Here is a 26311-nt window from a genome sequence, read left to right as displayed (position 1 = left end):
AGCTAGTGCAGGCCGGCATACCCATTGTAGAGTCGCCTTTGCTAGCAGTGTAGACGCCCTCAAGTTTTCAGAAGTGCTCAACTCCCATTGTGGCTTCTATTGTGATTTGGGAAACTGGCCCCTCATCTATGGGCTTCCGCTTCTTTGCAATTGTAAGATGGGGATAATAGTTCTTCCCCTGGCTAGGTCTATCTAATTTGTGTATTCTTTGAGGCAGGGGATGTCCCTTATTACAGGACAAATTTTCAAGAGAGCTCAGAGCCAGATTTCCAAGAGCTCAGTGAGCAACCTGCTGGGCTCTCCTGAAAATCTAGCCACATATTCAGGTGCCAGAGTGGGAGCTGGGCCCTCGTGAAAAGTCTGGCCTGTGTGTTTGTACAGTGCCTAGCACAGTGGAGCCCCGATCTCAGTTGTGACCTCAAGCAGCTGGTAATTTGTACTAGTGTTACGCCAGGGTGCCTCCCAGGGGGAATTAGTTGCTCGTGTTTGGGGCTTGTGCGGCAGCCCCAGAAAGACAATGCTATTTGAGCCTTACTTACAAAGCTGTTTCTTTGTCATTACGAGGTTTGGGTGAATTCAGGAGCACTGTTCACTGAAAGCAAATTGCACTAATTGCAGCCATATGGCGTGCAGGCAGGTCCCGAAGAAGATTTGCTGCCGTGCCTCAATCGCAATCTGCAAGCAACTGCTGTTATTCCAGCCACGAGCCCCCTCAGCCCAGCACTTCCAATGCACCACAATGCCACCCAGCTGTTCTACCAACCACGCATATATACACACCCCTTCACAGCTCTGCTGAGACGCCTTAAACCTGGCCTGCAATACAGCACAGACTTGTTTGTATAGAATCGGTCACATCAGCTATGCCCCGCATGAAGCGGATAAAAAAAACCCTTAAGAACAAGAAGCAAGGAGTGAGGCAGAAACGGGAGGGTTTCAGCAGCAATAAGAAAATGGACAAATAGATAGCAAGGCATGAGGTGACAGGGAGGCTGTTGCAGATGGCAGAAGATAGAGGTGAAGGCTCTTGCATGCAGAGTGTTGTGAACACGTGAAGGGTCATAGAGCAGGCAGGTGCTAGGGAAGGGGAGTAGAGAGAAAGATCCAAGAGCAAGTTAATGGAGTCAGGGTCATTTTCAATTGGCTCTTGAAATGAATTGGCTCCAAGTGGTTATCTGGGAATGGAGTAACACGATCATTTCTCTTTGTCCTGTACATGTGCGGACGGCAGACCACAGCTTTCAGCACCAGCTGGAGGCTCGGGAGCTTGGACCTGCAGGTCACAAGGAAGGACATGGATGAGAAGCTCAGGGTTTGCAAATCTCTTTTATGTATATTGGAAACTGATTTTACACTGATGAGACTCTGGTCCCACAGACTTTAAGCCAGGGCTTGCATGAGAGTTCCAGGCTTTACCCTCTTCGCCAGACAAGATGCGAGGTGTGGGAGGAGACCTGCCCTCCCATCCAGACCTCAAAGGAGAATGAAAACAGACCAACAAACACTGATCTCGATGTTTCAGACCCCAGAATAGGGTCGGTCTGAATTCTGGGCGACGATCTGGGACAGTGTCCACTGGATCTGAAACATGTGGCAGGTCTCCGAGTCCTGAGCCTCTCGCCGCACATGGCACAAGGCCCCACAAATGAACTCCTCTGTTGGGTACGCTGCTTGAAGACAGTCTCCGACACAAGACCGATCTTCAGGGAGGTAATGTCAGGCCCAGAGCGCTTCAACTACCAACGGGACACCTCCACTAGTGTCCGGGCTTTCCACATTTAAAACGTAGCAGGATCTGCCTGCCAGGCCTCAAGCCGCACGGCTTGGCTTGCCTGCTGACTCTGCAGAAGGGGAAAGCTTGAGTCTGCGGCTGCTCTGCCAGAAGACTGACTACAGCCTCCTTTTTACTCCCTCTTGGCCCTCAAAACTGCTCGCTTTGCTGGGAGGAGATCTCTGATCCTGCTCTCTATGCCAGTGTCATAGGGTAAGCTGCCTTGTGAGCAGCCCCTCTTGGCTAGGGGCGGCTCTGCAGCACGCTGCCTTAAGTTTCCCCTCCTTAAACTCCATACACAAGCTTTCCATCTGACACCGCCCCTCCGAGGGGTCTGGTTCTATTAACAAAAGCAATTCAAAATAAAAAGTTCTCAAGTTCACCCATTTACCCTTTGCTCCCAGGCCTTTCCTGCCTGAAGCCTCACTCCCAACATCCTCTGTATTCCACCCTGAGCACCCCGCACCCCTCTGCTGATCTTTATAGGGAATCAGCTGATCCCTGCTCAGCTGTGTCTCCTGAGTAACCAAAGAGAGCTGGACCCAAGGCCTCTAGCCCTTAAAGGGGCGGGACACCCGGTTACACAGACATTTGGCTTCTGAGTCCAAGGCTCACAGCAGTGGGGAAAGGGTCCATGGCATGGAAGGTGTACACTGAAGACATGGAGGAATGGCTAAAACCCCTGGGGTACTGTGATGCCCAGTTGTAGCCCATACAGGAAGAGCTGCTCAGGTCATACAGTTGGGGAAATAAAAGAATCCCTAGTGAAACAAGACTCGAGTTCTGGTGTTCAAGGACCACACAATACAGTCTGTATGGCTACCAATTCCCAAGTGCTAGGAATACAAATTTTCGAGTAGGGCTGCATCACTTGGCCTCTAGCCTGGGAAAAGGATAGGACGTGTGTCAGAGGTGACTAACTCTGATAAAGTTATATCAAGTGGTGGAAATCAGCTCCCTGTATATACTTAGTTCTGTATCAGCACAGGGACTGGACAATCCCTTGAGGTCCCTTCCAGTCCCATATTTCTATGATTCTATGAAACCGGCCAAACATTCCGACAGGACAAGAGTTAGAGAAGCAATTTCATGACACCTTGATGGCTGGTTTTTGGAGTCTAGCTAGCCTAGCGCGCACCAGAGGCAAGGCTATGCTTGGCTAATGCTTGAGTGACAGACAGTAGTTGGCTCAAGCAGTTGAGCCACTAAGTAACAGTGACCACAATGTAGTTACGTTTGACCGCCTCAGAGGATAAAAGCTAGTGCAGTGGCAATAAACTTGAAAAGGGGAAGTTTCAGAAAATTTAATACTGAAAAAAAGTTCTTACACAGTGAATCCTTCACCTGTGGAACTCATTGCCACAAGACACCATGGGCACTAAGGGCAAGATGGCTTTTCCCCCAAAAGGAGCTGTAGGTGCCAACTACACCAGCTCATGCCAGGTGACATACTGGTGGAGCAAGAAAGAAGGGGTCAGAGAGGACAGAATCAGACCCAAATTACTCAGTAGAAGTTAAGGGTCACGCAGTGCTCCAGGCTGGGTCATCAGCAGTTGGGACTGAACTGGTGACCTCTGGATCAAAAATCCCCATGAGCTTCTACTATTTGCACTACAAAGCCTACGTCTGTCAGCCCCGACAGCAGCTCTTTCGTCAGTTGTGCGTGGACAACCACAGAAGAGGACAGAGCACTCCACCGAGTAAGCATGGGTTACAAAAGAAAGTAACATGCATGGATAACGAAGCCATCCACACTTATACGAGAGAAGAAATACATGTTTATATGGGATATAAATCCTCATGCTACAAGGCATGAGCCAGCAACTCTCTGCCTGGGGTCGGGAAGAAACTTCCCCTTTGGGCAATTTATTCCATAATTGCCCACTGGGGAATCTACCAATCCTACTAGGTCTTGCATTGTCAAGCCCAGGGGTTTTTTTTAATATCTTAAGTGGAAGTTTTCATCGTCAAAAGCACTTTACAAACATGACCCGCTTAGCTAATTGCCACAGCACCCTGGGCAAGAGACTTATTCCCATTACGGGCAGGAGGAGACTGAAGCAGAAAGGTTAAGGCAGGATATTGAAAAGCAGCCTCTAATTTTGGGTGGCTGGCTTTAGACACCCCAGTTTGTAAGTAAGCCATTCTTGGAAATGCTCACCTTAGTGCCTTAGTCAAGTTCACACTTGAAGTACAAGCTGGGGTTGGGATGAGAATGCGGGAACCTCAGCGAATGGCGTCTCCCCTTTTTCCTATTCAATAGCATCGTGTTAAGTTGTTTGTTATACACAAGAAGTCAGGAGTGATGACGGGGCATTAGGAAAGCCCCATAATGGAGTAAATTCTAGTTTTACCACAACTCAGAACTAGGGTTGCCAACTTTCTAATCGCACAAAACCAAACACCCCTGCCCTGCCGCTACTCTGAAGCCCCACCCCCACTTGCTCCATCCCCCCTCCCTCCGTCCCTTGCTCTCCCCCACCCTCACTCTCTTTCACCAGGCTGGGGCAGAGGGTTGGGAGGGGGGTGAGGGCTCCGGTTGGGGGTGCAGGCTCTAGGATAGGGCCAGGGATGAGGGGTTCAGGGAGCAGGAGGGGACTCCGGGCTGGGGCAGGGGGTGTGGGCTCCAGCTGGGGGTATGGACTCTGGGGTGGGGCCAGGGATGAGAGGTTTGGGGTGAAGGAAGGGGCTCTGGGCTGGGGCAGGGAGTTGAGGTGTGGGGGGGAGGGCTCCAGCTGTGGGTGTGGGATCTGTGGTGGGGCTAGGGATGAGGGGGTTGAGATGTAGGGCCCAGCGACACTTACCGCAGCTCCCAGGAAGTGGCCATCAGGTCCCTGCAGCCCCTAGACACACAGGCAGCCAGGGAGGCTCTGCGCGCTGCCCTCACACCTGTAGGCCCCTGCAATGGGGGTTCCTGGCCAATGGGAGCTGTGGAGCCGGCCCTCAGGGCGGGGGCAGTGCATGGAGCCTCCCTGGCCACCCCTGCATCTAGGGGCTGTGGGGGCCTGGCGGCCACTTCCAGGAGCCACACAAAGCTAGGGTAGGCAGAGAGCCTGCCTTAGCCCTGGGCCCCCACTGCACCCCCGACCGAACTTTTGATGGCCTGGTTGGTGGTGCTGACTGGAGCCGCCAGGGTCACTTTCAACCAGATGGCTGCCCAGAATATTCCGCATTATGGGTTCAATCCAAATCCCGTGCGGTCTGTCTACACTGTATTTAAGACCTGCAGCAGTGAGTCCCAGAGCCTGGGTCCACAGAGCCAAGCTCACCCTACAGCATTAACAGACAAGCTGGCCGGACATTTGGGCTCGGGCCCTGAAACCCCGAGGAGGGCGCGGATTTTGGAACCGGCACTTCAGCCTGAGCTGCAGTGTTTACGCTGCTGTTCTTAGCACCGTAGCACAAGCCCGTAGGTCTGGGCTCTTAACAGGCACAGCAAGAAGTCTCAAACGCAGTGTGGACAGAGCCACAGAGGCCTCCTCGCTGAATTTAATGGGGGTTGGATTGGGTCCAGTGACCCAAGTCAGCAAAGCCCTTAAGCACACGCTGAACTCGAAGCAGGTATTTAAGACCCTTTGACTACAATGGGCCCCAAAACAGCTTAACTGAGACGAAAAGGGTGCCTGAGCCTCACGGGAGGGGGGATTTCATGCCCTAAAAATCCCTGGGGGGCAGGGTGCTGTTAAGTTGATGGGAGTTTTGTGATCAACTTCAGTGAAGCCAGGATTCCAGCTAGTGAGTTTTGCTTGACGTGACCAAACCCAGCGTGTTTGCAGGTCACAGAGCTGGGCACTGGAAGACAGAAGGAAAACAACTAAATGGACAAATTAAAAAGAACTTATTAAAAAAGGTCAAGTCGCCTCCCCTGCGCTCTGCTCAGGCTACGTCTCACGCCGCTTGCCCCCCTCCCCCCCCCCCCCATCCTGCGGAAACGCGTCAGAAAGATTAGAGACCACGGCTTGTCACAGCCTCTCGTTTCTTATCACCAAGGGCGCACGCACTCCTCTCACGCAGCAACACCCCTCTTTTGCTTGTCCATCCTGTGTCTCTGCTCCCTGGCTCGTACAGCCCACGTTCAGCAAGACACGAACAGCCTGGGCAACGGTGGGTCGCAGGGCCGATTACGGGGGTGCCCTCCAGGCAATGCCCTCACGTGCAGCAAGGCCTCTGAGCTGCTGCCAGAGCTTCTGAAGCAACAACAGATGCACATTATGATGTGCAAGAAGCATCGCTCTGCAAGTTGGCATGGGTGGGGTTCAGAGGAAACCACCCTGCAGTCTCAATCAGCCAGCTCCCTCCCCCTCCCTGGGCCTGGCGTGTCAGCCCCTTCTTCGCATCACACAAGAAAACCTGCCCAATAAAGTTTCAGTTCAGCATTGCTGTTGGGCCCTGTGGGAAGGGTAATTAGCACCACACCCATGGGAAGGGATGGAGGGGTTATAGGAGGGGCCAGTGCGGGCTCCTATTAATTCTATAAGAGCTACTAAATCAACTGGGGCTGTCACAAGCCGTGGGGACTTGAGTAGCTTGCCCCATCTCCAGCCTGGCACTTCAGCCCCTTTGAGCCCATTACATCTGGTGGCTGGCAGATCCGGTGCCATGCCAGGGCCAGCTGTGTGGGGGAATGTACAGCGTGCACATCCCTGTCTTTGCGTGGGGTTGGTTTGATTATGTGCATGTACATGCCGCATGCACACACCGTACGTGCAATGAGGACCTGATATTTCTGAGCAGTTGAGAGACTGGGGAACTCTCCTTTGCAGGGCAGCAGAGGTCAGCAAGCCTGGACTTGTCAGGTTAAGGAGTGTTCCCAGGAGGAAGGCAGCATTTCAAAAAGGAACCTAATGATAACAACAAATCCCAGAGCCCTGGAGGCGTTTGCACAGGGCTGGCCCCACAGAGACATTCCCAGGCTTCTGGAGGAGTCTGTGCCTGGAGTTCGCACCACACCTTCCTCAGCAACAAGGGACTGCGAGAGCCCTAATGAAAGGCAGATGCTAATCTCCGGGGATCTGTGTCATCAGCGATCCAGGCTTGTGGGAGGGGCAGTGACTAAACCCAAGCCCAGCAAAAACCCCACACACCTTCTCCAGCCGTGTTCGCCCTCTGCGCGGGGCTTGTGGGCCAGCTTGGTGCTATGCCAGATCCGTTCAGGTTCTGCCAGGAGCCCAGCAAACCCCTTCACTCACACTCACCCCATTAACAAGGGCTTCAAACTCCTGGTGTCTCATTTACTACGCTCTCCGAGCAACACCCCTGAGGCCCAGAGACACAAGGTGAGAGGGGGTCCAATAAGAGATATTACAACTTCACCAGAAGAGCAGCTCTGTGTAAGCGCATCTCTCACCATCAGAGCTTGATCCAACAAAAGATACTACCTCACCCACCTGGTCTCCAGGATCCTGGGGCTGAGGCAGCTAGAACACTGCATACAAACTGCCTGATCTCCAGACGCAGGCTGGACACCACTGGCTTTGGCCGGGTTATATCAGGCCCCATTCACTGTGTCGGTGTTTGGGGGTGGGGGAGACGCATGCTTGTTTCCTTGGGACTTAAACATGCATCTTGGGGCAATCCCTTCTCTCCCAAGTACCTTTAGGGAGGAGCCCTTTGCCCCATGCTATCTGAGACTCCCCTTTGCTGAAGGCTGGCATGAAGCCTATGCACATCTACGGGCCTTGCGTTTACTCTCCACACAGGGTGAATTTCACCCTCGAATGAGGAGTCAGATCTCCTCTCCCCCAGGATAGCAACGAGGGGGGTGTCTTGGCTGGATCCTCTTCTCAGATCAGTTCTTTGTACCCAGCAGTTGCATTTGTGCCCATCAAAACACATGCCCAGTCTCCTCTGGGTAGGGCCTGATTCTGAGAGGCTGCCAAGCATCAGCTACTCCCCTGGGTTCTAACAGGAGCTACAGCTGATCAGCGCTTCTCCAGAGCCAAACCTCACATCAACCAAGGATCTGGCCCTAAACTGGCACAGCTCTCGTAGGGTCAGGGACTCTGCACTGGTTTACATGAGCCCTGAGTGTGGCCAAAGGGGTGCGCAGTTAAGCCCTGCTCTGGATCTGAAATCCAGGAAATAGGTGTGAAACTCCAGGCTGCCAATAACTCCTGGCACTGCACTCAGCACCTCTCATTGACTTCTGCACTGAACAAAGAGAAGAGCACAGCTTCCAGCTGATACATGTATGCAAACACTGGGCATGAGACCACATGCAAAAGCCAAAACTCAAGAGCTCAGCTGGAAGCCAGCTCGCCTTCATATACAATGCAGCTTACAGACAACAGCTAGAGCCCCTTCCTTTTCAGTCCAGCCACTCACAGCCTGCTTTAGCAGAATCCAGTCTTAGACCTAAAGAGAACATACAACCTGAATTTAGCAGAAGCCTGAGCAAACAGATGTATCCTGCACTGTAACCAAACCAGCTGCACAGGATGGTCTTGTGGGTGAGGATTGGCTGGGTTGGGGACTATGGTACCAGGGTTCAATCCCCAGCTCTGACCCCCAGGGGAAGTCTGGAGAGGTCTACATTGCAATGGGGCGCGAGGGGTGATTGCAGCATGTCGACATCCCGAACCAGCTTTGATCTAGCTAGCCCAGGTACCAGCAAAGCCATGGCAATGTGGAATTCATCTGCCTGAGTAATTACCAAAGATTAGGCTGGGTTTGTACACCCTGTGCAGCTTCAACACACTCATTACCCAAAGTAGCGAGCTCATGGGTCTTGCCCACATGCTCAGGGTTCGGCCAATTGCCATATTTGGGGTCAGGAAAGAATTTTCCCCAGGTCAGATTTCCCCAAAAAGTTGCGGGGAGGGGAGTTGCATTCCTCTGCAGCAAGGGGCACGGGTCATTTGCTGGTTTAAACTAGAGTAAAGGGTGGATTCTCTGTAACCTGAAGTCTTTAAAAAGAAAGAAAACAAACAAACAAGCCAGAGGTTATAGATCTGTTGCAGGAGCAGGTGCGGAAGGTTCTGTGGCTTGCAACGTGCAGGAGATCAGACTAGATGATCACAGTGGTCCCTTCTGGCCTTAAAGTCTATCAGTCGTGCACAGAAAGGAAGCAAGTTCCAGAAATACGACTTTCAACTCAGAATGCCCTGCTACAAGGCCCAGATCCTCAGGCAGTATTTAGCTGCCTAACTCCCATTGATAACGATGGGAGTTAGGTGTTTAAATACCTTTGAGGATCTGGGCTCTAATCTGTTCCCTCCCCTAATTCAAATCCAAGGAATCGCTCTCTGAACCGAATAGGAGGCCAATGCAGTTATGAAGACCAGGCATCATATGGCTCGCAGGTGACTCTGCTAAGCAAACAAGCTGCAGGTTTCTGCACAAGCTGATGTGCTATGCTTGGAGACCATTCAAATGCATTGCCTGCCCAGAGGCGGGTGGCTGTGAAGGGCCATCTCACTGCAACAAGGTCTGGACCAGGATGCAGCCCCCTAGCCCAACACATGGCAAGATACAGTCCCAGCGCTGCTGACAATAAGGAGCCAAGGAGCTATGGTGTGAGCAATGGCTGGTCAGGGATTTTCCCCTTGGAATGTGGGTTTTCCCAGCAGAAAGTTGGGTTTTTGATTAAAGGAATAAGAAAAGGAGTACTTGTGGCACCTTAGAGACTAACCAATTTATTTGAGCATGAGCTTTCGTGAGCCACAGCTCAAATGTTTTCCACAGAGTATCTGCTTTCTTCAAAAGAAGACTGGGGGTTGGACTAGATGACCTTCTGGGGTCCCTTCCAACCCTGATATTCTATGATTCTAACCCCCCAGTTTTGAGGTGTTTCAGTTGAAAACATTTGGGTTTCCAGCCATTTTCAGCCCCTAGTTTTTTGCTTTTCAGTTTATTGGGGGGGTGGGGGCAGAAAGCCAAAGTTTTCCATGGGAAAACCCATTTCCTGAGCAGCTCTCTCGTAAGCCCCACTGAGGCAAGGTGAGCACATTTCTCATTAGTGCTAGATGGGTTCGGCTGGGAAAGAGGAAGTGGATCTGGACAACACCACCCCTTCCCCCAATGTAGCCCTGTTCCAGGGGACACACAGGGCAGACAGTCTCCAATGAGTTCCATGATGGGTTGCGACACTTCACACCAACTCACTCACCCGCCCTAAACTCATGTTGAGCCTTCCTGGAGGAAGCTGCTGCACTACAAGGCCTTAGGAATCATCCCACTAAGTCTTGGTTATACAGACAAGGCTGGCATACACTTATGTGCACACACCCCCATCTGTCCGCAATTAAGTCACCCGTGGAGATAACATTGGCTAGGGGCCTTGCCCTGAACTGTAGATCTGAAAGGTATTTAGGCTCCTAACTCCTATTGATTCCATTGGGAGTTAGGTGCTTAAATGCCTTTGAGAATCTGGACCCAAGTGCTTTCTTTGCAAAGGCGGGTAGGTAGTGCTATTATCCCCCCTTGACCGGTGGGGAAGCAGGCACAGGGAGAGAGGAAGTGGCTCGTTTGAGGTCACACACGTGTGTCACTGGCCATACCAGGAGTAGGACACAGGGCCACCCATTCCCCCATCTGTGCACCAGAGACTGGATCATGCGGCTTTGGTCTGGCACAGCCACGTCACCTTGTTGTGCCAGGAGAAGCCACCTCCCCTGGTGGAAACGAAGCGCTTTGCTCAGATCACACCCAGGAATAAATACAAAAATACCAGGTCCCGCACATACATCCTTGTGGTTCAACCCAGTGTGGTGGGCGGGCACATTCACAGATTCATAGATACTAAGGTCAGAAGGGACCGTTATGATCATCTAGTCCGACCTCCTGCACAACGCAGGCCACAGAATCTCACCCACCCACTCCTGCGAAAAGCCTCTCACCTGTGTCTGAGCTATTGAAGACCTCAAATTGTGGTTTAAAGACTTCAAGGAGCAGAGAATCCTCCAGCAAGTGACCCGTGCCCCACGCTACAGAGGAAGGCGAAAAACCTCCAGGGCCTCTTCCAATCGGCCCTGGAGGAAAATTCCTTCCCAACCCCAAATATGGCGATCAGCTGAACCCTGAGCATATGGGCAAGATTCACCAGCCAGATACCCAGGAAAGAATTTTCTGTAGTAACTCAGATCCCACCCCATCTAACATCCCATCACAGGCCATTGGGCCTATTTACCATGAATATGTAAAGATCAAATAATTGCCAAAATCATGTTATCCCATCATACCATCTCCTCCATAAACTCCATAAATTCTGGCTCACTTCGACACGCTCTAGGCCCACAGTAGCTACCTCACTCCGTTTTGCACTGCATGGCTCTCATGATCGCTACCTGGTATTGCTCTACAACTGTTTGCCTGCCTTCAGGCATATGAAGTCCTGAAAGGTTCATTCCTGTTGCCTCTTGGTTTACATCTGGGGAGGCTAAAGGTGTTCATAAGGGTGCTGTGGGCTATAAGGCTACAGCTATGCTGATAGCACCCAACCGTACAGCTCCACATTCAGGCTCTGGTACAGCCAGACAAAACAGAAGCATGTGCTTTGTTGAGCAGGGAGGGTGTTATGGGGAAACGTCATCACAGGCACCCTCCGGAGGCCAGCCATGGCAGTTCAGGCACAACCCCACCTCAGTTTCCCTTTCATCCATCCATCCAAAGGAACATCAAAACAAAACAAGGACAACACCACAGCTCTTCAACACCTTTCAAAGGGAACCGTCACCAGCTGACCCACCGGAGAGTCACGAACCAGTCAGCCCCTCTTCCTGGCCTCCACTCACTGGACCTTCTGCCTGAGAGTTCAAAGATTCCTTCCCAGGCCTCCTTGCCGGACAGTCCTACCCCTGCTCAGGGGAACCTCCCTCCCCCCAGCACCTTCTTTCTGGGCTCCTCAGGCCTGCTGCAAGGGGGGCTTCCTACAGCAGCCCCCTCCCCAGGTCTCCTTGTTGAGCCCTACTCCGCCCTCTCCTGAGAGCTTCCCTGCAGAGTCATTCGAGCTCTGCTTGCAGTGACCAAGCTGGTTCATCCCCACCTACCTTTACACAAGCCCTCCTGCCACTCAGCCCAGCTCCCCAGCGCTAGCCAGTCCTCATCATTCATCACGGGTAACTCACAGGTACAGCGCTCCTTCCGCTCCTTTCCCCCAGCTGCCATTTCTCCCTCTGTTTTCAGGCAGTTGTCACCTGCCCCTTCCTAACAGTCTCCCTTTCTACAAAGCCCAAGTGCATTCTCTTAAACCTGAGTGGCAGCTGACCAGGCAGAGGTGCACAGGTCCCCTCTCCCTCTTAAAGGGCCAGTCACCCTGCGACAGATGGGATTATTCACATGCTTAAAAGTAAGCACGTTTCAAGGCTTTGCCAAATCAAGGCCTGATTTTCAAGAAAGCTCAGTGTCCATGTAGGCACCAAAATATATGGGCAGATTTTTCCATTGCGCTCGGCAAATTGTGTGCATGTTGGATTACATTGGGTGTACTTTGGGTGTATGTTGGAAGTATGCTGAATAATGTTGAGTGTACATCGGGTGTACCGTGGGTGTGCATTGAGTTCATGTTGGGTGTACACTGGGTGTATGTTGGAAGTATGCTGAATAATGTTGAGTGTACATCGGGTGTACCGTGGGTGTGCATTGAGTTCATGTTGGGTGTACACTGGGTGTATGTTGGAAGTATGCGGAGTACATGTGGAGTGTACATTGGATGTAGGTTGGTTGAATATTGGGTGCACACTGGGTGCCAGGCTCCATGTGGAACGTGTGGTCACAGCTGACTCAGGCTCAACACAGGCCAAAAAGCGGGACCACTGGTTGGCACTTTGAACAACTGCCAGAGCCACCCTCTCAGCAGAATGTGCCTGACCCTGGTGGTCTTGCTGGGGCACAGTTTGTGGTCCTGCGAGCCTTATCTCCCCCTCTTGACTCCCAGAGAGCAGTGAGTGCCAAAAATGCCTCTTTCTATCTACAGCAGGCGGAGGAGACCGTACCACCCACAGTCAGATGAAGACCTAGCAAGGGGCAGCTCCCAGCATCACCCCGCTGGTCAGTCACTCACAAGCACAACGTTTTACGGTGCCTCTGCGATCACCAGGGCTGGGGACCTGTTCCCTTTCCACATGCATGGCTTTCTGCAGGGCTAAGGGATTCCCCGGCATGCAGCATGGTCCTGAGCCAGCTGATGGCTTCTGCACCCTACCTCTGCTCTGACCTGCTCGCTACAGTGGGGCTGTGCAGAAGGCTGCTGCTGGATGGCTGGCATCTCCAGAGGACCTGGTGCTGCAGCCTGACCCCAGCAGCAGGCACGTGGAGGCTGGGTTCTGACCACGCTAACATCCCCCATCGCTCTTACTGCCCTGCATTCCTCTGCTGCTCGGTCAGAGAAACCGCCCTCCGCCACTAGGTCCTCGGCCAGGTCTCTGGCCCTTCTGAAGCCAGCAGGCAGCTGACTACTTGGAGAGGCCTTTGAGGCAGGAGGGAGGGTGGAGAGGGACGGGGGCTGTGGCTGGGGAAGGCCCAGCTGAGAGCTGGCTCTCCCCACCTGCTGACTCAGCTGCTCTCTCGTGGCTCAGCTATCGAACACCACGCATGGGGTGGGACGGTGCCTGAGCGTTGCCCTGGGAGAGCGCCCAGGTGTGGCCGCATCATCCTGGCCTGGCCGGGGGCCAGCACTGCTTTAAACAGGCGGCTGTGTGGGAAGCAAGGTGGCACTCCGGGGTGTGGCCAGCCGCACACCGGGCCTTCAGGGAGCGCGTGCATGGTGCCACCTCGTGGCGAGCCCATGTGGGTGCGTGTCAGAGTCCCGTTCTCTGCATGGCTGCCAGGGTCCCAGTTCCTGGCATGGACAGGGGTGTCAGGCTGTTTCTCTAAACTAGAGCAAAGCCCCCAGTGCCCCCTGCTCATAGCCTCTGTGGCAGACGACAGCTGGGAAACGATCCCACCCACCCAGGCTGAGGCCCCTGCTGCCATCAGACGATCCCTACGGTCTGGCCTTTTGTGAGTTCTGCCAGATCAGTTTCACCTAGGACGCCCCAGCTCAACCACACGGGCCCGTTCGCCGGGGGGGGGGGGGGCAGGCAGGGAACACTCCTCTCTGCCCCCCGCCCAGGGAAGGTCAAGTGGGCCCCCTCCGTTCTCATTAACCTTTCATGGTGTGGATGGTCACTCCCACTCAGAGAGGCTTGTTGCAGGGAGGCTGAGGCCTGGTGTGCCCCCAATTCCTGAGGGGGGGGGTCCTTGGAGGGGGCAGGATGGTGCCACCCACCTTCAGGGGGCAGTAGGGAGATGCCAGTCGGCTGACCCCACTGCCAGCCAGCTCAGTTACTGAGCACAGGGCTGGGATGCCCCGGGAGCACTAGTGTGGTGGATGCAGACGGGGAAGGCAGCCAGACAGACAGCACTGCAAGACGAAGGACCCCATGAGGTCGCCTCCTCCGCCCGTCTCACCCATTTGTGGGCAGATAGAGCCTGTTGTGGATCCTCCTCCCATGGTCCATACTGAGCAGCTACTCAGAGCCAGGCCCTAGTCCACTACAGGAGTCTGCTGAGAAACAGCCAGGTACTCACTGTCCTAGGAGCTAGGCCAGTCGGGGATGGCAAGGCCCAACGCCCAAACAGGCTCTCCCCTGACACACGTGTGCAGAATCATACACCAGCCCCATTGCCAAGAGATATACAAATATTACAGCTGCTGCTCTGCTGACTAGTCACAGCAATACTCCAGGCTCGCCCGCTAAGAGAGCTGAGTTGATGGACCCACAGGTATGGATTTACAGAGCGCGCTGGCTCACATCTTCAGTGGATGGTGTCAGAAGCAAACAAAGGCTCCTAGGTCTACCAATCTGGAAGGCAAAGCAGGGAGCTGGTGGGAGTTGGCAGCAGGGCCTCCAACTATTCATGGGAGCAAGAGGTGTTGCAGAGACAACCCACCGCCTGCTCCATGGGGCAGGCCCAGAGGCACTTGGGATTACAATGCCTGCCCATGGGAGCATAGGAGGCCACTTAGAGATATCCAAGGGCCCTGTGCACCATGCGAGACCGGGACGTGAGAAAAGCACACGTTCCTTCCATTGCACCAGGTGGGAGCATTCAGCGTTAAGAGCTATGTCATGAAACTAAACCAAGTGGATTTGAAATGAGAGAAGGAGTTGTTTGTGACTTGAAGCAGGACAGAGATCGGTTTTTCACCCTTGCTCCTGTCTCAGACTCACAGGGACACAAGCAAGACAATCCCACAGCTCTAACTCTATGACAGAGATTGAGCACTGGAATAGTGTGGGAGAGGGGCCATAGCCTCATGGTATTTCTGACCCATCCAACAGCTGGAAGTGCCTCACGAGCGTGATTAAGGGCTTATCTGCAGGAGACATTACTGTACAGCTGGCCAGGATATAAATCTACAGCCCGCTACACTGCTGCGTGGCAACGTCCTACACAGATCCTGCAAGAGTGCCGCGAAAGTCCCAGAGTCCGCTGTAGCTGCTGCTACTTGCAAAGTGCAGGAAGGCTTGGACTGTACTAGAATTTACAGCAGCCTAGCTAGGTCTCTCAGGGTGTGAAAAACCACACCCCGAGTGCCGGAGCCACACCAACCGAACCCCCAGTGTAGACGCAGCTGTGCAAACAGCAGAGCGCTAATGTCATTGGGGGAGTTGGTGTTCCTGGACTGGCAGAACTCCCCCTTTCGGGCCGTGGCTCTGTAGTGTAGACATAGCTTAAGTCAAAGCTCTCTCAGAGCTTTCCGTGCACTGGGGCGGTGTCCACATGGCAAGCTAGCACCCCGTACGCTCACATCCTGGCTTACTGCACCCTAACAGCCCGTGTAGACAAGCCCCTCGTGGGTTTTCAAGAGTCTCCCAGCCCAGCTTCTCAAAATCAAGTGGGCTGTTTGGAATTCAACCAACAGTTTTGGGACCTTTCTGAAACTAAGGTTCATCCAGCACTAGCAGGGAGCAGACACTCAGTGGCTGGAGCTCAACCTAGCTCCACTGCACTCCGAGAGCTTGATCCTCTGGTAGCGTTTATTCGCGTGGTTCAATGGTGCCACAGTGACATACACCAGCTGAGGGTCAGCTCCACGGCCTGAATCTTCTGGGCACAGGGCAGTAGGTCAAGTTTAGCAAGCAGGCCAGATGGAATATGGCTGGGCAGGAAAGGCACATCTCCCTTTCTGATGCTCTTTATTTACAGACACAGTAGCATCCCGGGGTTCGGTGAAGAGAGCAAGCAGCACTGACCTAGCAAAGCATTTGCTCCACACACACACAGTGCTGCCCCTGCAGTGAGAGCTGTGCAAGCACAATGGGTTTGCGTCCTTTGGGGTGGCGGGTGGGTTCGTGCAGGATCTGTGGTAAAACGGAATCCAGCTGGCTGACCAAACAGGAATGCACCGCTCCGTGCTTGGGCCTCTCCTCTCTGCCTCGTGCCCATCCGACGGGTGCTACTTCCATCGGCCGCCAACCACGGTCTTCCCACGGGCAGCCTTCGAGCTGGAAGGGAAGCAGAGAAGCACCTGCTGAAAGGTGTTCCTTCGAGGGGGTGTGAAAAGAGCTGAGAGCAGGGAGCGGTCTGGGTTCCTCAGGAGCTATGCTCTCTTCCCAGCTGGAGAGGGAAGGGAAGACTGAAGCTCACTGCAAACAAAGGGAGGAAATCTCTGGGGCAGCCTTCCCTAGGGTCAAATCCTGGTCAAGGGGCCTTTACCATTGGCTTTCATGGAGCTAGGATTTGGCTCTTAGCAAACGCATTTCACGGACAAAGGTTGGACCCAAATAGATTGGCCAAAACTCTTTGCCAAGGCAGGTATGTCAGTCAGCGACACCCCCTCTCTCATCCCAAAGAGTCTTTAGGAAAACAATGAAGAAGTCAATCCTAAGGACTTGGCCGGGGTAGAAACAGCTACACAATGTCCCCCTCCACCAAGTGGCAGTGATGGTGAGTGGGTATTATTCGAGTGCATTGGGCCCAATTCTTTTCTTGTCTACACTGGCCCTCCTTATTTGCACCAGGTGCCAATGAGAAAAGAATCAGGCCCGGGGGGAGGGCCGGTGAAATTGTCTAAGAGCATTCCAGTCCACGTGTTTTATATGTGCTCTGCTCACTTGGCCCTTCTGCCTGGTCAGACAGGGAAGGGCCCAGACAGTGGTGCAGAGGTGAATACAAGCCAAGATGGTGTGTCTGTGGTCATTAGGACTGGCCAGTGTGTCAAAGTGTCTGGGCCAAACCCTTAGTTGGTGTAAACTGGCACAACTCCATTACAGTCAAGAGAGCAACGCTGCCTTACACCAGGAGGGATCTGGCCCCAAGTCAGTGAGGAGAAAAGTGACCTTTATTTCCCAGAGTTTAGAACAAACTCCCAACTCTGTCCTGGCAGCCAGTCAATGGGGCTTGGGCCTTCCCTTCTGCCTCCCCCAGAGAGGAGCCCTCTATTGCTAACTCTTTTGGGGGACCATGGCTCTTCCTGGGGCAGAGAGGTCAGGCTGAGATTGCCCAGGTCCCACAAGCCCTGTAGCTTGTATACCTCCAGCTGCTTGCAGTGCCTGACAAGTTCAATGCCTCAGAAATTCCTTCTGTTTATAAGGGTTAGTGTATCCAATCAGGGAAGAGAAACCACCCCATGTGACTAAATGACCAATCACAGAGCTCAAGATCCAAATATAACAATGCTCTAAGGAGTTAGATTTTTTACTGTAATCACTGAACCCTTCCAATAAGATGAGCCCAAAGGAGCCAGGTTTCCTTCTTGCTCTGGTCTGTTCATAGCTCCCCTGCCCAAGCCCCAGGACACTATGAAAAGTGGCCCTGGCAAACATACCATGGTGACAAGAAGTTGCTTAGACCACTCCCAGTTTTCCCTCCCCAGATTCAGCTTCACTTCAAACCGGTTTCCCCATGCAGCATGCATGTAGTGTAAACCAGATCAGACCCACGCAGCACAAGGACGGCCATGCTACTCACCCTTTGCTGTAGGGCCGGGTCACGTCAGAGGGGAAGAGAGAAGAGAGATTTGGCGTAAACAGCGCAGAATGCTCCTAGCTGCCACATGACTGGGCATCAGATTCTCAGAGAGCAGGGTTTAAAAGGTGCTCTACTCATCAGTATGGGTTATAGATTGGCTGATGCCTCAAGGCAAAGGCTAAATGACTTGCTAGCTACTGGGCTTCCCCTGTCTCTTTCTACCCCTTGCTCTTGGTCACCAGAGAGACATCTACACGGGAACACGAGCCTGATGCCTTACCAAGTTCTGCTGCTCCGACAGCTTATTCCCATTCCCCTCCCAAGTACAAAACGACCCTCCGGCCAAACTGCCCCCAGCCATGTGTCCAAATGTAGCCGCAGAGGGGTTTGATTCAGGCGTGGGACAGATGCAAAAGGGGATGGGCCTGGAGATGTAACGCATGGAGCGGGCTGAAAGGTTCTGAAATTCAAAATCATGATTTAAAAAAGGGACAAAATTTTTGAGAAGATTTTCCACTCAAATTATGCCCCCCCCCCTTTTTTTTTTTTTTTTTTTTTTTTAGGAAGCTCTAGTGATGGACCTGAGTCCACTCTCACTCACTCCGGTATAAATCAGAAGTAACCCCCTGAGGCCAGATTCCCCTCTCATTCACACTCGTGAAAATGGCATTGAAAACAGTTACACCAGTGAAAGAGAGCAGACTCAAACCCGCCGATCCTCAGATAAGAATTAGAGGGAAGAAAAAGCAGGCAAGAGAGAATTGTATCCAAACAGGCTGGTGCCCTGCCCTCACCTGGTGGAAATGGGAATTCCCAATGTTCAGTGGAACCCCTCTCGTTTACCAGGGGATCTGGCCCAGAATGGGCCAGGTAGGATCCATGGCAATGGAGGGCCTGATCCTGTCACCCTTACGCCATGTGATAGGACGACTGAGGCCAGGATACTGGTTTAGACAGACTGTCAGTCTGAGACATTCAGGATTGGGTCCCTCTCTGTGCCACTTGGGCTGGCTGGAGAGAGGACATGGTTTCCAGATACAGCAGCCCAGGCTGCTGTAAGGTATCACGCTGCCTGCATTTGCCTCACACAGAGGGCAGCCCATCCCCGCTCCTCTGAAAGAGAGTGGATATTGGGGGGGACGGAGAGGGGGGCCTCCCGTGGGGGTGGGGCCTGTGGATTCTGAGATCCACTGGAGGCAAGGACCTTCCATACGCAGGCCCTCCCACTGTCCTCCTATGGGGCCAGGCCCCCAGAACCCACTACAGATGGGTCTCAAAACCAAGAGCAGCTCAAAGAACTGCAACAAGGGGAGAAGGAAATATCAGAGCCAAGGGGCCTGGGAGGGGACGGCAGCAGTGAGGCAGGGCGGGGGGAAAAGGGAAAGGGGGGGACGAGAAGAGACATTGGGAGAGGGTAAAGGAGGAGGGAGAAACTCAAGTGAAAGAAAGGAGGAGAGAAGGGACCGCAAGCGATGAAGGCTCAGCAGGGCCCAGGAGAGTGAGTAGGGTAAGAGGGGAGGGGAACGGTGGTGGAGGAACAAAGACAAGGGGGAACAGGGAGCCTGAGAACCGAGGAGGCAAGACAAGAGATGGAAGAGATCCTGCTAAGATGAGAAGAAAGGAGCTGGGTGTGAGTACTGGAATGCTGAACTGTATTATCCCGTTTAGTCACCAGGTGATGCTATGTACGTGTCAAATACCATGTTTAAGCTAAACTCAGCCATACCTGGCAGTCCGTTAAAGGATCATATGATGAACACATCTGGTGTGTATCATGCTCAGAAATAAACTCTGGAACCAATCTATATCTGATCCAGGAGCATGACATGGGGTCACAAGTGTGATGGAGAAAAAAGATAAACAACTCTAGCTGTGGCAAAGAAAGAATTCACTGCCCAGATCACGTATGATGGTGGCAAAACATCAACACCCCCGCTGTCCATACACACACTGGATGGCTTCTTTCCCCAACTGAAAGGAGCAACAGTATTCTCCAAGGTGGATGCCTCGAATGGAATCTGGCAAATTCCTTTAGCCAAAGACAGTGCTAAACTGACTACATTTATCTCATCTTTGGGAGATTTTGTTTTTGAAGATTACTTTTTGGAATCACCAGTGCACCTGAAAGTTCACAAAGAAAGATGGAAGAACTGTTAAACACAAACGGAGTTGTACTTTTCATGGATGATATTCTGATACATCGTTCTTTGATGGAAGAAAAACAAAACCCTCAATGAAGTCCTGAGCCTACATCGGTCAGTCAGCCTGAAGCTAAAGCTATACCAGGCAAAGTGCATTTTCTGCCTGCCCCAAATTGTGTTTTTGGGATAGACAAAGATGGAACCAGTCCTAGGTCTGAGAAAGTAAAAGCCATTCAAAAACTGAATACCTTCATTGGTGGAATACATTCACCAGAACTGAGACATGTACTAGGGATAGTAAGTTACCTTGCTCGATATCAGCAAGGCCTCTCTGCAGTAACAAAACCACTGATTGAACTGAAATTCCAACACATCTGAGCTACAGTAAAAGAAATGATCTCCATAGCTCCAATTCTCAAGCACTATGATATGCAGAAATCCACCATTGTCAGTGCAGATACAAGTAGCTATGGACTAGGTGTGTATCGTTGCACTAACAGGGTTCTGAGTAGAAGCCAGCTGCATTTTGTTCTTGCTCATTCACAGAAGCAGAAAAACGATATGCACCGATTGAAAAGGAGAGACGGGCAAGCGCATGGGCAGGAGAGACCTTTTACAGATATCGGTGCAGACTGGATTTGTTTCCACTCAGACCACCTGCAACCTTCATCAACAGACAAGACCTGGATCAAGTACCACTGAGATGCCAATGTCTATTGCTACGGTTGATTCAATTTAACCCAATTGCTAAATATGTTCCTGGGAAACGCTGGTAGTACCAGACACGGTCACAGAGCCCAGCATCACACTCAGCTACCCATGAGCTTGAAGATGATGTAGAGGTGTTCGTGGACACATACAGACCAGTGTCAGAAAAAAACAAAACAAAACAAAACAAACTACTCCATCTACAAAAAGCAACCTTGACAGACACACAACTTCAGGAAGTTCTAAGTTACATTATGGGTGGCTGACCCAAGTATCTAAAAGGACACTAAGTAAGTGACAAAAAGACTACATTGTACTGTGTGGAGAATTAAGCGAGTCAAATGGACTTATGATTAAAAGGCAACTGCATTGTAATTCCAAACAAAATGAGAGGAGAAATCCTAAACCTCATCCGTGAAGGACATCAAGGATTAACTAAATGCTGTGAACAGGCCAACCAGCTGGTGTGGTGACCAGGCATCAGCAAAGACGTAAAGAATAAAGTATCTGCATGTGAACATTGCAGAACTAACAGACCAGTGCAATACAAAGAACCTTTACACCCCTACCAGAGAGACCTTGGACGAGACTAGCTGCAGATATATGTGAATTCAGAGGACATCACTGTGTTCTATTTTTCCAAGTACATAGAAACACTGTACTTGAAAGACAACATGTCACAGTGTTATCGAAACACTGAAGTGCTCTTTTGCTTATCTTCAGTATTCCAGAACTAGTGACGGACAATGGACCACAATTCACTGCAGCAGAATTTAAGTCATTCTGAAAGAAACAGGACTTAGATCATATGACTAGCAGCCCACATTACTCACAAGCGAATAGAAAGGCTGAGGTAGCTGTACTGGCAGCCAAGAAAATCCTTCAGCCGGAAGATCCGTTCCTTGCTCTTCTGAGCTACAGATCAACACCAGCTCTTGGATGTTGTCCTGCACAACTCCTGGTGGGAAGACAACTCATGTTCTTTTCCAAAACTGGAACAATAGTTCTAACTCCAAAGTGGCCAGACACAAAGACAGTAGCCAAATTGGATAAAAAGGCTCACACTTTTACAACAGACTTCACTCAGAGCACTGCCGGGTTTAGAACCAGGTGACTAAGTTCATGTCAAATCAGATGGACAAGATGGATGGACAACTCCAACTGTTGTCAAGAAAAAAAATGTAGTAATCAGATCATGTGATCGAGACCGACATTGGAGAGTTGAACAGAAACCGTCAACACTTACAGTTTGTTCCTCAGAAAGAGCAATCAACGGAGCAAACTCTACAGGTGGTAGATGCAGAATGCGATGACGACTCAAAGATTCCAAACCAACCACAGCTAGTCATTGCAACTAACGGACAGCCGGATGAGCGAGGCGTTATGCATTCAGGCCATGTAATTAGAAAACCAGTACTATTTCAGAGACACTTAGACTGATCAGTACTGAACTCCAAAGACAGCATGTAACTATTGCAAATGGTAGGAATGTAGCACTTAAAGGGGGAGATGTAACGGAATGCTAAACTATATTATACAGTTCAGTCACCACGTGGTGGTGTGTGTAAGATACCTTATTTAAGCAAACCTCAGCCATACCTGGCATAGCATAAACTGACCTTATATTGAACACACCTGGTGTGTACCTCACTCAGATGTAAGCTCTGTAGCCAATCAATATATGATACAGGATCATGACAAGGGAGGCCAGTAGCACAGGCTTATGACCACATCATCAGGGTTTGAACCCAGCACTCCTGACACTTGAGCTAAAGGATTCTCAGCTGGCAGCAAGAGTAGGTTGTCATCTTCGCTGTGGGCCAGCCACTAGAGGTGGATGTGACTCGCCCTATGCCAGATTAAGGGAGAAGTGGTGCAAAGGGGAAATGACATGGAGACAGGGAGGTTAGAGGAAAAAAAAGGAGTGGGGGGGGGGGGGTTGGATAGGGAAATGTGTAAGCAGGAGCAGGAAGAAAAGAAGGATGAAGGCACCAGCAGGATAAAAACAAAGATCACGGGATCTTCTCTGTGTGCCTGTCAATGTGCAGTAGCAACGGGGTGAGCAGGGGAGGCGGAGGACAGGTGAAGGAACAAAATACGGACAAGGAAGAGATGGGGAAAGGAGAGGAAGCAGCAAGGGAAGGGGAGAGCTGAGAGCCATGGGGGCAACAAGAGGGGAAAGGAGGGGCCAAGGGGAAAGGCAGAGAGTAGAGCAGGCGAGTGCTGAAAGAGGGTGGCAGGAAGGGAGAGGGGAGGCAGAAGGCAGCCCTGGTACTTACACCTTCTGGTGATCGCTAATGCGGTTTCGGAGAACATTAATCTGCAAGAGAAATACAGAGGGACAGTGAGTCCTGGGGCTGCCACTTGCATTGGGCAGGGGGCTGCCAGAAGGCAGCGGAAGACAGAGCAGGAAATGGTCTCCCCAGTTGACCCTCCAGAGTGGCCTGGCCACATCATGCAGTCCACAGCTCCTGCTTAGTCCAGGCCCGGACACAGGGAGACCCTGGAAGTGATGGTGGGTAGCACAGGCTGTGTTATGTCAAGCTGGGAGCTAGAGAGCCACAGGGCAGGTCTGTGACCCGCAGCTCCAACAGAGAATCCCCTTCTCGTCTGGTCTTCTCATCACAGACCAGACCTGGCTCTCATCTGCTGCACTTCCGACCGGTGCATGGGAATGCAGAGAGCAGCCCACATGGCTGTTCTCAGTGGCGTCAGGTGAGAGACTGATGGGAACACTGAGCCTTGGGATGGCTCTGGGGGATTAGATTGTTGCTTTGGTGGGTGTGCATGAAAACTCTGTGGGTATGGGGGAGGCAGTTATACCTTGTGTAAAATTAATTTGGCTAATATGATGTTATGGAGGTTAAACTATATGGAAGGAATTTGCATTTTCCCAGGACGTGTGCGGTGTATATTGGAGAAGGGTAAAAGAAATGCAAATAAAACATGGTACTTCATTAAAATCCTAATAGGGCTCCAAAAGGAGCCACAATAGGTTGTGCTTTCTTTTTCAGATCTGTGTGTTTTGGAGCAGGAGATGAAAGTGGAAAGTAATCAGAACTCTAGTGGAATGTTTCCCTTTTAAGACACTCTCTAAACTGCTAACAGCTTTGGATCCAAAAGCAAGCTAGTAAGCCTCTGTGTGTAAAGGCAAATTACCTAGCTGATGGGCACAAAGGAGCTGCAAATAACGAATACATCTGGTCAGCAAACAAGCTACTAGAAGACTCAGATTATGGCCCTCCAGGAAAGGGAGGTGAAAAAAACAAGTCAAGCCTGAAAATAAGGGGGACAGGTTAACCTTAAGGGGTGGCTGTGGGGGTGGGTGTGGGAGATGGGAACAGGGGTAAGGAAATTGGAATCATGTTTTGCTAAAAGGGGAAATGGGAACAGGGAATGGGGCTGGGAAAATTGGAATCATGTTTGACTAAGGGCAGGAATGGGAACAGGGACACAGGTGTAAGGCTCTGTGGTGTCAGAGCTGGGAAGGAGGATACTAAGGAAGGAAACTGGAATCATGCTTGCTGGAAGTTCACCCCAATAAACATCGAACTGTTTGCACCTTTGGACTTCGGGTATTGTTGCTCTCTGTTCATGCGAGAAGGACCAGGGAAGTGAGTGGGTGAAGGAATAAGCCCCCTAACAGAGACACTCACTGCCTGCCTTCCATAGAGGAACTGAAAGAGATTCTTTCACAAGGCCAAGCCTCTGCAGGTGTTCTTCACAATGCTTCTCTCCTGTATGACCAGCCTCTCCAGGCCAGCCACAGAACAATGCCTGCTGCACAGAGATGAATGGTAGAGCCCGACCTCCATGGTGGTATGGAGCAAGCAAAAGCTGTTCTCAGCTGTGCCTAGATGGGCACATCCTGCCAGGGCTCCCATGAATGACGGGACATGGGCTCCGTGTGTACAGTACCTGGGCTACGTGGATCTGAGGTCTCCAGTGCAAACTTGCTGCAGCCCTGTGCATCTCCAGCCTCACACATAGGCCCTACGCATCCTGCTTGTAGGGACCAAGTGAGCCATGTGTACAGGAGGAAAGGAAGGGGGATGGGTGGTGTGGGCTGTCACCAGCTGGAAAGCAAATCCATAGATGGCTGGCTAGGAACATTGGCGGTTTGGTTAGATCCAAAACTGCTGACTCAGTTTGTACTCCGAGCACAGGGACAGGAAGGACAGGACAGTTATTGCTCATCAACAGTCTAGAAAGGGCTCGTGTACTTACCCAGACATGTCCCATGGCAAGGGATGCGTGGCTTCCCTTACTGAGTGAGTCGAGGTCCTAGGTAGCATTGCAAGCCAGGCAAGGTTCAAACACACTTCACGGAGGGGCATGGAGAGAGCAGACAGCATCTGGGCCCTTTCGGACCCAAGGAAGGCAACAGCCCAAATCAGTCCTTACTCTGCCAACTATCTCCCCACACACCTAAACACACTACTACACAATTATATCCACTCACACCCCCACCTCCTGATTCACCCTGACACACATCAGAGAGGATGAAGCCAACATCTTCCGAAGTGGTTACTTGTTTCAGCAAAATGGAAACACCCAACGTCAGTGGCCACTTTTGGTCATTTGGTTTTAAGAGCAAAAACAAGGATGTGACCTTTATATAGATAACTATAATCATAGAATCATAGAATATAAGGGTTGGAAGGGACCCCAGAAGGTCATCTAGTCCAACCCCCTGCTCAAAGCAGGACCAATTCCCAGTTAAATCATCCCAGCCAGGGCTTTGTCAAGCCTGACCTTAAAAACCTCTAAGGAAGGAGATTCTACCACCTCCCTAGGTAACGCATTCCAGTGTTTCACCACCCTCATAGTGAAAAAGTTTTTCCTAATATCCAATCTAAACCTCCCCCACTGCAGCTTGAGACCATTACTCCTCGTTCTGTCATCTGATACCATTGAGAACAGTCTAGAGCCATCCTCTTTGGAACCCCCTTTCAGGTAGTTGAAAACAGCTATCAAATCCCCCCTCATTCTTCTCTTCTGCAGGCTAAACAATCCCAGCTCCCTCAGCCTCTCCTCATAACTCATATGTTCCAGACCCCTAATCATTTTTGTTGCCCTTCGCTGGACTCTCTCCAATTTATCCACATCCTTCTTGAAGTGTGGGGCCCAAAACTGGACACAGTACTCCAGATGAGGCCTCACCAATGTCGAATAGAGGGGAACGATCACGTCCCTCGATCTGCTCGCTATGCCCCTACTTATATAATGGGAACATCTAGAGTTATATTAGATTCAGAGATTTTAAGGCTGGAAGGGATTTCCCAGGTATTGCATGATTTATTCAAAATTAACATCAACGGGCCAGAGATCTCCTCAGCCAACTCTTTCAGGACTTTTGGGTGCAAGTTATACAGGCCTGCTGATTTAAAATTAGCAGATACTGTTTATCATCCTCATCTGATGAGTACATCAACCTGCTTCTTTCCAAATACAGAACAGAAATATTTATTGAACACTTCTGCTTTTGCTGCCTCATTAACAATTTTACCATCACCACTACTAACAGGCTTAAACTATTGTTAGGATTTCTTTTGTTCATGCTTAAAAAACGCCTCTTTATTGTCCTTAGACCTGCCAGCCATGAAATTTAACTTGAGGTCTTTAACTTCTCTTATTAATTTTCTATACTTCATAACCACTCATTTATATTGCTTGTGATCTATTTCTCCTTCCCCCCAACCCATTTGATTTTAATTTATTTCTAAATTGATGTCTTCAATTCTCCACTGAACCAGGATGGACTTTTATGCAAAGTTGTCCTATTTCTTAATTATAC

At 51.2% G+C, this 26311-nt stretch overlaps 1 protein-coding gene across 7 annotated transcripts in view; it reads right to left on the bottom strand.

The window, feature by feature from the left end:
* Window positions 1-15874: 15874 nt before the first annotated feature.
* TNNT2 (troponin T2, cardiac type) overlaps window positions 15875-26311 on the bottom strand; it is a 36414-nt gene continuing 25977 nt past the window's right edge. For 4 of the 7 annotated variants that reach the window (XM_048826430.2, XM_048826427.2, XM_048826429.2 and 1 more), the window contains 3 exons: window positions 22794-22834; window positions 17946-18125; window positions 15875-16200 (listed from right to left, as the gene is read on the bottom strand). In XM_048826430.2, coding sequence (XP_048682387.1) covers window positions 16152-16200; window positions 17946-18125; window positions 22794-22834 — 270 coding nt within the window. In that variant the 3' untranslated portion in view covers window positions 15875-16151. Of the gene's footprint in view, window positions 16201-17945; window positions 18126-22793; window positions 22835-26311 lie in introns of those variants that run through there. The other 3 variants (XM_048826432.2, XM_048826433.2, XM_048826434.2) reach the window with 3 other exon arrangements.

This window comes from Caretta caretta, chromosome 21 (assembly GCF_965140235.1).
Source record: "Caretta caretta isolate rCarCar2 chromosome 21, rCarCar1.hap1, whole genome shotgun sequence".
In the NCBI taxonomy this organism is placed as follows: domain Eukaryota; kingdom Metazoa; phylum Chordata; order Testudines; family Cheloniidae; genus Caretta; species Caretta caretta.
Note: the sequence above shows the minus strand (reverse complement) of the source record. Positions and strands in the feature narration are given on the sequence as shown.